This window comes from Cebus imitator, unplaced genomic scaffold, assembly GCF_001604975.1.
Source record: "Cebus imitator isolate Cc_AM_T3 unplaced genomic scaffold, Cebus_imitator-1.0 Scaffold941, whole genome shotgun sequence".
Lineage (NCBI taxonomy): Eukaryota > Metazoa > Chordata > Mammalia > Primates > Cebidae > Cebus > Cebus imitator.
Window position 1 is genome coordinate 154325 of NW_016108256.1, and position 11149 is coordinate 165473.

Here is an 11149-nt window from a genome sequence, read left to right on the forward strand (position 1 = left end):
GGAATTGTCCTCACAAACTTACCTCAGATCCTGTGTCCTTCTTCCCCAACCCGCCAACGGCTCCTCCACCCTCCCCCACCCAAGCTCTCCTCCCCTCACTGTGCGATACCATCTTACTGCATCGATATTTTTACTTGGGTGTGTTTTTTGCAAGTCAATGTCATCTCTATGAGGACAGGCACCATCCTGTGTTGTCCTCCCTGTGTCCTCAGTCTTTCACCCTGTGTCTGTCACACAGTAGGTGGTGAGCAGATGTTGTGGATGTGCAGACCTCTGGTAGCTGCCTGTCCTGGGTCAGACACAGGGGACTCTTAGTCTTGTCCTGACCTGCCATGGACTTGGCTCGCAGGGCAGCCTGACCGTGGTACTGACAGGTTTTTCTCTATATGAGGCAATATGGCAATGTGTTATTGCTAAGAGTGGGATGTGTGGATAGAATTGCACAGAACAGGACACATTCTGTAGACCGTGTTCACTGGAGTAGGTCTGAGACTTTAAATTTTGGCCACAGTGTTGATTACCTTACTTGGTCAAGGGTAGGGATTTCCCAGGGACGCCTTATCACTGGGTAGACAGCAGGTTTTTCTCCCATTTCCCCACTGGCCTGCAGCACTGCGTGAGTATGGATTCTTGGGTCTCAAGCTGAGCACAGGAGTCAGCCTTGTTCTCTACCTGTAGCCCACAGATGCTCAGGGAGGCTACGTTCTTTGACCTGATGCCCTGGAACTGGGCTTGGACCAGTGTAGACCAGTGACTGCCATCATATGAGCAGTTTGGGGACACTGCTGGGTGATGCTGGTTCCAGGACACAGGCCCACACTCAGCCTTGCTGCTGCTCCAGTGCGATAAACACTGGCCGTTTGCCCCACGGATGTGAACCCGGCACACCACTGAGTCAGCAGAGATTGTTTCAGAACCACGATATCTGGACAAACACGGGGCGAGAGTGGCGGGTCAGTGGACAGGGAAACAGAGTCCTCATTCCTTTCATTCCCAGTTCTGAGACTGGGCTCCAGCCACCCGTGCGGTGAATGAGGAGAGACTGAAAAGGAGGTGCCCAGGCTGTGGTAGGGACCCCCCCACAGTTCTGCATCCTGAGGACCTTCAGTTGGACCTGGGCTCCCCAAGTCTCTCTTATCACCCTAGCAGTCCAGGGTGAGGGGAAACTCTTCATGCAAAGCAGCTTCCTCCCCAGGAGTGTCCAAGCCCCACCTGGGCCCTGACTCTGACCCCGGTCTTGAAAGCGGACTCTGGAAGGAAGGCGGAAATGTGTGGGTCTGTTCTGTGGCTCCCCAGGGACCTGTGGTTACTCAGCTGCTAACCATGGGGGGAAAGGGCAGGGGGCTTCAGCCCAGGGCTAGCATGTGGCTCCCAGATGGGATCCACAGCACAGGCCTCAGGGACAGGCCACAGCACCCCCTGCTGCCCAAGGCTGAGATAGGCCCAAGTAACTGTCTCCATTGCTGCACACTTTGTCCTCTCCCAGTAGGATGAAGTTGGGCCGTGTCCAGGCCAGCAAGCACCTGAGTCTCAGGTCTCCACATAGCCCTTCTCTCCCTGGACCTGCTCAGCTCATGGTGTGGCTTACAAGGCAGTCTTGGGAGCTTGGTCTCCCTGAGGAGCCTTCCCTGGGGGCTGCAAAGCAGGAAGCCCAGGGGGACAGGGCAGCACCTCCCTCAAAGGTGCTGAGAGGTACTCTCTCTTTTCTCTCTTTGGGCTGATCAAAGCCTGCTCCCAGAGGCCCTGCCTCTCCCTCTGAACCCTCACTCCTTCTCAGTCCCTTACTGACAAATTGCACAAAGATAGACCAGATAGATAGATAGATAGATAGATAGATAGATAGAAAGAAAGAAAGAATACTTGCCAATCTCAGGCATAAATTCTAGGATGATGAAGACACCTAGAGCAATTAATTAATTGATTGTTTTCTAGCCCCTGCTCTTCCGTAGCAACCCTGGTGCATCCTGGCCCTGACACTCCCCCATAATCAGGCCCTTTACTGGCTTCAGTCTGTCCCAAGCATGTTTCTGCCAGTCTGGCCTCCAGACAGGGTGTTCTGAAATCCTTAAACCCCTGAGGATCTCTGGCCTCCAGTATCTAAGCTTTCATCTCTAACAGTAAGGGAATGGCTTCGTATTGATCCCATTTTCTCTTTCAAACAACTTTACGGAGAAGGTGTAATCATCATTATCTCCATTTTTCAGGCGAGGTAATAAAGCTCAGAAAGGTTGGGCTGCCCAAGGCCACGTAGACAGTAAATGCCAGGACCCAAGCCCAGATGTTTAGTTTATTTAGAAATAGTGTCCCATCTCTCACGCAGGCTGGAATTCAAGGTCACGATCACAGCTCAATTGTAACCTGAAACCCCTGGGTTCAAGTGATCCTCCCACCTCAGCCTCTCAGGTACCTGGTTCTGCAGATGTGCACCACCGTGCCCGACTTCAAGCCCAGCTCTTAGGATTCAAGGCCTGATCCTCATTCTGCTATATACCACACAATATACTTCTGTTCTAAAGTTAGAATTAAGCTCCTGGGCTTCTTTCATCTGGACTATTCTAGACTTATCTATCAGCCCTCGTCCATTTGGGTATCAGTGCTGGGCTCTGCTAAAAGGACGTAAGTCTTAGATGCCAGAGTCTGGGAACTTCAGTCCTATCCAATTCCCTTGAAAGCCTCCAACCCTTTTGGCCTAAGAGTGAAGCTCATTCTCCCCTCAATGCCTGAGTCAATCCTCTAATATTCTTATTTGAGGAAAGGAACATCTTCAAGACATTGTGTGTTTGTGTGTGTGTGTGTGTGTGTGTGTGTGTGTGTGTGTGTGTGTGTGTCTGTCCTATTCTTACCCAAACTGGAACACAAGAAAAAAATAAGTAGCTGGCTCAGGAGGTCTGCTCCACCATCTGAGCCTCAGTGTATGGCATCCCTCCTCACGTTAGTAAGCGGGTCTTCACTATTCCCTGGTCACAGACACCTCCACCACCTCCCCCAACATTATCTGGGGTGACTGCCTGGCTTTGCTGCCTGAGATAATGCTTAGACCTCCCCATGCTCTCTGTGGCCACCCTCTCTTTATCTGCAGAAAGACAAAACCAGGGAGTGTCTGGGAGAGAGGAGAGAGGTGAGCCTTAAGTAGGTTTCTGATTTCCAACTCTTCTTTTCACTGGGGCACTGAGAGGTGATGAGTAGCTTGCAGTGGGTGGGTTTGGTGCCCTCTAACCCTGTCCTGGGCACATGGAAATAAATGTTTCTACAGTTTCAGAGACAGTTATTACAGAGTTTGAAATCAATGCCTTGGCTAGAGGCCCTGAGCTTAGCAAGGACCTCAGGTAGCCCTGAGCCCTCCCTGGCCATAGCTAAAGTAAGGGGAGAAATGGGAGGAGAGTGAAGGAAGGAGAGCAGGTATTGAGGAGCACCTCTGCTCCCTCGGGCCTCGAGTGAAGCTCAGATGTCCACACCTCATCATCCAAACCCCACACCCTGGGCAGACACAGGATGTTCTTCTAAATCTGGCCTTTTCCACTTGGCTGTGCAAGTCCCACTCTGGACACCGAAGGTGAATCTACTCCTGGGATCTGGTGCTGGTGAAAAGACCCCAGGGAAGGAAACTGGACACTAAGAGAATCTGGGCGGACAGCAGCTGGGACAGTGAGCACTGGATAGAAAACACTGTGCATGGTTTTTTGATATGATACTTCTCAGGGACCCTCAAGGACAGAACCAAACACCAGTCCCTATGTGTGTCCAGGGCCCAGGGCCTTCGAGGGTTTCTTTGTCACTACTCTGGTCTCCAGGGCTCTTCCTCTTAAGAGTCGCAATGGACAGTAGTTTTTCAGGCTGTACTTTTCTTACCAATCTGACCCCACACCTGATTCCTCATTCCTCTAAAAACATCCCCTGCTCACTTCGATTTGTTTTTTTGCATCATCCTGGGATTGCAGCCTCTCTATGGATGTCTCTGCAGGATGTTCACATTCCAGAGAGATCAGCCCGTTGACAGGACAGCTGTGACTGGGCTCTACAAGGCTGAGCATCTCTCTTGCTTCTATTGTAGACCAGCCCTAGGCCAAGCCAGAGCCAGACCCTTCTAAATGCTGTGCCCACATTTCCTTAAATATCAGACTTCCACTCTCACATATGGGCCTCTGAGATTCACAGATTGGATTCTCTTTTCTTGTCGTCTCTCCCTCAGTTTCAGAGGTCAGATAATGGCCAGCATACCTGCACCAAGAAGAGGAAACACTGAAAACGCCAGGCAGAGGGCACCTGGGTCTCTGAGTCACACAGGCTGGATTCTTCTTCCATCCACATCCACAATGTGTGGGCAACTCCTTTTTCTTCAGGAAACAAACTGATTCTGTTTGTGCCGGGACATCAATAAGAAAAAGAGTAATTTTCACTGAAGCCATGCTCTGCTTTCAGCAGCACAAGTGACAGCAGAAGCCCTCGCATCAACTGGTGTTGGTCACAGACAGGGATAGGGGAGGGACTGGACAGACAGGAGGAGTTGGGGTGGTCTTTCTCATTTCTCCATGGAGCAGGACCATTTCTCTGGGTCACACGGAGTCTGGATGCAGCTGTGTGACAGTGATAGTCAGCCTCGTCCTCAGGTTGGAGCCCAGAGGTGGTCAAGAAGGCTGTGTCAACAAAGCTACAGCAGGAGAATTAGGCTGGGACGCCTGAAGGTCCTTCACTGCTCTTCTGGGTCTCAAATACGTGTGCTCTCTCAGGGATCCCTCAGTGGCCACTTCCATGGGAATGCCTAATGTTTCTGTTGGTGGTGGTGCTGTTGGTAGGTCATGCTCCTAGGAGACCTGGCGTATTCCCATCTCACTTCCCCAGACTTCAGCAATGTTTGAATTTCCAGGGTCCTGTCTGACGCCCACAGGAGAGATCAGCCTTGTCCTCAGCCTAGAGCCTAGAGATGCTTAGCAAGGCTTTCTTGCCAGACTGGTATTCTGAGCATGCATCTGGGATCCCTGAAGGTACTTGCTGGTTATTGTTGGTACCAGGACACAATTCCAAGAACCTTATTGCTGCTGCTTTCCGTCCAGAATACGGTGACTGGTTTAGCCACAGACAGACTCTGCAGGCTACCAAATGAGCCCTGATTGCCCAGTGCTGTGAGAGTCAAGAGAGAGACAGGGTGAGGATGGTAGCTCAGTGAGGCAGTGAAGCAAAGCAGAGCCCTGGTTGTCTTAGTGCCAGTCCCTGTCTCTCTGTCTCCAGCCACCTATGCAAACTGAGGTGGTCCATGCCATGGCAGACATGCCCCTAGATCTCTGCTTCCTGGGCCACACAGACTACGGGGAACAGCCCCTCTTTCCTGGCCTCTCTTAGAGGAGGTGACTCAGTGCAAATCTATCCTGACCCCTGGCTCTGCCTCTCACACAAGATGCTGAGTCTGCTTGTTCTTGAGGAGAGGTGAGGGGGAGGTAGGAGAGCACAGCCAGTGACTCTCACAGCAGCCTGGGAGGACACAGTGGCTGCAGGGCCGTGTGAACACTAAACGTCAACAGGCAGTCAGGTGTCTAGTGTTGCAGCTGAGTCCAGCCTTGAACTCCCTTCCCAGGCTGCACAGAAATCCATGGGTCTTTCCATTTAGTTCCTTGCTAGATAAGCACATAAGACAGAGCGGTGAGGGTTGGAAATAATTGATTATTGTATTTGTGTGGTTCGCTAAATTCACTGGAGATACAGAGAACCCCAGGGAGGATAAGGAGAAGGTGCTGGCCTAGGTGAAATAAAAAGAATCAGCCAACTTTGTGCTTCTTCAGAACTAAAGATATCAGAGAAGTTCAAGAAAAAGAAAAACAATATGAGGGTCAACTTTCAAGGGCAGATCTAGAAAAATGCAATGAGTTTTCTATTATAAAGCCCTTAACAATTAACTCAGGAAGTTAGAGGGGAGAAGTGGTAGGAAAAATGAGAGACCCAAGAAGGGAATTCAGGAATCAGAGATGTGGCAGGGGAGAGAGTAAGGTTGGGCCACACTATAGGAATGAATGGAAGAGAAGACAGTAAGAGGGTTGGACAGGAGCCAGCGGGGAGGTCAGGTTTGCTGTTTGTTTGCTTTTGATTTTGTTCTGAAAGAAAGGGGAGCCTCTCCCATCTTTGCAGCTGTCCTCCCTGGTCATCTCACTGCACGGAGTGTGGGGTTCTTCCGTCGTTGAAGCTCGTTAGTTTCCTATGTCAGAGATTTTTCCTAAGTTCTCACGTGCCAAGGATTCTCTTTATTTTATACCATTCCTTTGGACTCATTATTGTTATTATTATTAGAGACAAGGTCTCACTCTGCCACCCAGGCTGGAGTGCAGTGGTATGATCATAGCTCACTGCAGCTTTTAACTCCTGGACTGAAGCTCTTGTCCTGCCTCGGCCTCCTTATTACAAACATGCAGAGCAATGCCTGGCTAATTCCTTTATTATCATTATTATTTTTAAAAACCTGCAGAGAAAAGATCTTGCTCTGTTAATCATTGTTAGTCTCAAACTTTTGGCCTCAAGTAATCCTTCTGCCTCAGCCTCTCAAAGTGCTAGGATTACACACGTGAGCCTCTGCTCCTGGCTGGACTTGTTATTATTAAAACACATATGTGGATTTTCTGTGGCAGGAAGATTTTGGAAACGCAGGGACTGCATCATCATTTCATACCTATTCAATCAGAATCTGCTTTTTGTAGGATCCCAGATAATTTGTGGGGATGAGGATAAACAATTGAGTTTGCGATGGAGTGTTCTAACACATGCATGAAGACATTGATATAGTTTTGCGTATACATTGTTCCTCATAACCAAACCTATTATGATCCAGCAAACCTGAGCTGGAAACTCTTGTTTGTCTATGTTGTGCATTCTGAAATCAGGCATAGTGTACTCAAGGCTTTCCACTGAAAATTGCAGGCATTTTCCCTCACTTCATTAAATCCACAGAAATAATCTGGTGTTTCTTAGTAAGAACACAATGTCACGCTTTTGTCTGATAAGAAAACCATTGGAATTATCTATAAAACTATATTTTTTCATTGGTGCTCAAGTCAAAATAAAATTAACAAATATTCAAACATCTTATCATTTTTAAGAAGTGGAATACTACTTATATTAACCATAAATGACATAGGAGCATAAAGATGCATCAAACGAGAGGGAAAAGCACAAAATATGATCACCTTTGTGGAAATATTGAGAACAAAAATGAAAGAATGTATCCACAGGAAGAAATGTACTTATGTTGATTGTTTGGGATAAGGTAGATATGCAATGAATTTGGTGGCTTGTAATATTTTTATTTTATATAATTGGCATGTATTGCTTTGAAAGTAACTCAATTAAGCAAACTTCAGAAATATACCAAAAAAAGAAGAAAAAAAGGAACTTCTTCCCTTTGCTCCTATTTCAAAAAGCCCACACATTAAAGATGCTTCTTCCTGGAGGAAATACATTTAGACTCAGCCTTTAGATCTGATCCAACTGTTAGTGTTCTTTGTAGAATATAAAACAATTAATTTTTGCTTCTTTTGATCCAGTTATTCCCAGATCATTCAAACATTTATTCCACTTCAGGGCTTAAGCAGGGATAGAAATCCATTCAGACCCTTCCCTTCCCCTTTCTATGGCTGGTCCGCGTGTAGGCTGACTTGAGAGCTGGTGTGTGTGATCACGTGATCTTCACATCGCAAGGGCCAAGGGAGGTTTATGTCTTGGTTCCTCTTCTGAGTCTGTCACTGTGCTGAGTACCACTATAGTACACTGAGCAGTAGTACTCAGCCTCGTCCTCAGGCTGTGCACCTGAGAGGGTCAGGGCCGCTTTGCCCCCAAGGAGGGAGCCTGAGAACCGGGCCGGGGTCCAGGAGTGTTTGTTGCTTGTATCATAAATCAGTGTTCTGGGGGCTTGGCCAGGCTTCTGCTGGAACCAGTAGGGATAATTACTACTGGTGACTGCTCCAGTGCTGGAAGCACAGGTGAGAGTGACTGTCCCTCCTGGGGACACAGTCAGTGAGGGCTCCTGAGTCACCACAGCCTGGGAGTTGGACCCTGAAACAAAAAAAACAGACATATTAGGAATTAGAAAGGGAGAAAAAGGGATCCCTCCAAAGTCTGGTATTTGAAATCTCTTAACCTGGGCAGCAAGTGGAGAGAAACAGGAGAAAGAGAGGAGTCCAGGCCATGGCGCTGATAATGGAAGGGACCCTTGGCTCCAGAGCTGGGGCTGGATTCTGATGGCTCTTTATCTCCTACTGAGCTCTGCATGGAGGGGGTGTGTTGTGTGCTGCTTTATGCAAATCTTAGCTACCTTTACCTCCACCTAGGTCTCAGCGCCAAGAGCAGCTACACTGTGAGACGCCAGCCCAGGGTGGCTGTGTGCTGTGGATTTGCCCTGTGGGAGGAAGCAGCCGGCCTAACATTTACATGAGTCAGTTAGCAACTGTGCAGGGTTCATTAACTCTCAACCTCTTGAGCTTCTTAAAATTCAAGAGACCCAGAGGGCCCCCTGGTGACTTTCATGGACTGAGAATGCATAGTTTTCACTTATTTAACAAATCACAATTGATTTATATTTTGACATTGCCATAATATATCCCAGGCCAATTCATACCCATTATTTGTCTACTCTTTGCTCATTCCTATTTGTATTACTTTGTCTTGCTGTTGCTGAAATTCTGCTGCTGTGACTATAATGCGATTTAAGTGTTATATGGTGGTGTTATCTGATTGTTTTGAATGACTAAAAAAATTTTTAATGACCTACTGACTTTTTGAAACTATTTGTTTTGAGCCTCATATTGGATAAACAGCTGGTTTAAGTGATAATTTTTAAAATAATTTATTTTAGATAATTTTTGAACCGAAAATCACCAAAGGTTGAAGTTTTATTTTATTTTATTTTATTTTTTTTTTTTTTTTTTATTTTTTTTTTTTTTTTTTTTTTTTTTTTTTTTTTTTTTTTTTTGAGACGGAGTTTCGCTCTTGTTACGCAGGCTGGAGTGCAATGGCGCGATCTCGGCTCACCGCAACCTCCGCCTCCTGGGTTCAGGCAATTCTCCTGCCTCAGCCTCCTGAGTAGCTGGGATTACAGGCATGTGCCACCATGCCCAGCTAATTTTTTGCAGTTTTAGTAGAGACGGGGTTTCACCATGTTGACCAGGATGATCTCGATCTCTTGACCTCGTGATCCACCCGCCTCGGCCTCCCAAAGTGCTGGGATTACAGGCTTGAGCCACCACGCCCGGCTGAAGTTTTATTTTCAATTCAGTGGAAACTCAATGAGCCATGAGGTTGATCAGCAAGGTCTACATAACCACCCCACTCTTACCCACCCCAGCACTCAAAAATCCTCTAGACACCAAGGCTGAGTGAGCTTTCCTTGCTGGCAATGCTTCATACATAGAGCCACACATTGTTGACGGGAGAATGCCGCATTGCCGATTACTTCGCTGGGAGAGGACAGCTGGATCCTTGTGCCTGGAATTTTCCTGAACTCTGCCCATGTGACTCTTCTCTTGAATTATTTTAATCTGTATTATTGTTCTGTACACAAATTATGGTATTGAATGTCACACTTTTCCGTGAGTTACATTTTTGGTGGAAGTTGTTATTTTCTATTATTTTGGTAAAGCCGTTCTAATGGGTGTGGGTCCTAATTTTGTTTTGGGTTGTTTCCTGTTTGCTTATTTAAATATAAGAGATTTTCTTTCTTTCTTTCTTTTTTTCCTTTTCTTTTCTTTTTTTCTTTCTCTGCTTCAAGCCATAGTAGCCTTTACTTCTGTATAGATGTTGACTAGGATGGAGCTCCCCCTGCCACCCTGGACTTAGACATGGGCAAGGGGTCCAGGGACAACAGAGTCATGGACCAGGATCAGAAGTAACAAGGTTAGAGGACTAGGCTCAGGCTCCTGTGAGTAGCTTGGGGTGACTATTATAGCAAATGACTCCATTTGTCCCAGAGTTGGTGGCTGCGTTGATGAGTCTCTCAAGCCAGTTTCTCCCTCGCTATGATGACCTGCTGCCTATCGCCCCTCTTCCTATAGATTGATCAGGAATGAATCCTTCATAACTCCCAAATTTAGGAGACCAGCTAGACTTTTACAGATGCCCCCAGAGTTTCCATTACTGGGTTTTAGATAAAAGCATGTGTGCAATGGTTTTTTCATGCAAATCAGCCCCCTCTTCTTGTCTTCCAACCCCTTTCCAGAACCTCAGTCTAGACAGTCACTGGAATACATACATTTCCCAGGTGGGGTGGAGAAAGCCAAGTTGGCTGAATCTGGTTCCCTGTGATGACACCGCTGCTGAGTTCAGTGAGCAGTGAACAGATAATGCAGGTCACAGCAGGATGGCTTCCCAGCTGTCCTTATCTGCAGACCCCTCAAGGGCAAGCCTGTAGCACTCAGTGCTGCCCCAGTGTTAGACCAGCTGAGTCCTTCAGTTTCTCCTTGCCTTTGTCTGTTTTCTCCTTCACCAGTGATCCGACTGTGATGGCCCTTGTTAAGCTGCATTCATACTTACTGCTCTGCATGGAATTCCTGTATCATGACATAGCTGCCTGGTCCATGCTGCTATTTTTAGTAAAGTCCTGGGATGTTGGTCTCACTGAAAGAGATTCCCTGATAGACACCAGAGCAGGGAGCCCAGTTTGGTGAAGGGGAAGCCACCAGAAATGCAGTTCTATGCCCAGAGATGCCTCCTTCTTCCCCACTCAAGAATGTGGCCCCTTTTCAGGCTCCCACGTTCTGTCCTGGAAGCTCTGGGCTCTCGGAGTGGGTCTCCCACTGCTCTCAGTCCACCCACCTTCAGCATCAAAAAGACCCTGGAGTTTGCTCTCTCATTTGACAGAGGGAGAGCCACGCTGAGTTCTTCTCTCTCTTACATGTTACTTATTTACCTCTGGCTAAAACCCCAGTGTGTGAGGACCAAGGAGCCCCCTTCCATCTGATTTTAAAAGACATATGAGGTCCCTCACTGTGAACTCTGGCTTCAACAACCCCTGGAGAGGTCCGGAGTCTGCATACTTGAAGAATAATAAAAAGAAGAATTAGGGAAGTGAGAAGGCATTATTCGTTGGGAATCACATACACCTGTATTTAGTGCTAATGGACGTGCTCACTTGAAGATCGCTGTGTTAGAGAAGCTCTGTCTTTGAGGTTCAGCTCAT

The 11149-nt window shown here is 47.4% G+C and overlaps 1 gene segment (V, D, J or C); it reads right to left on the reverse strand.

Annotated features, from left to right (window-relative positions):
* Positions 1-6452: 6452 nt before the first annotated feature.
* On the reverse strand, positions 6453-8810 carry LOC108298346. The segment is given in 2 exon segments: positions 6453-8031; positions 8117-8810. Coding segments are annotated over 2 exon segments (390 nt in total).
* Positions 8811-11149: the final 2339 nt, after the last annotated feature.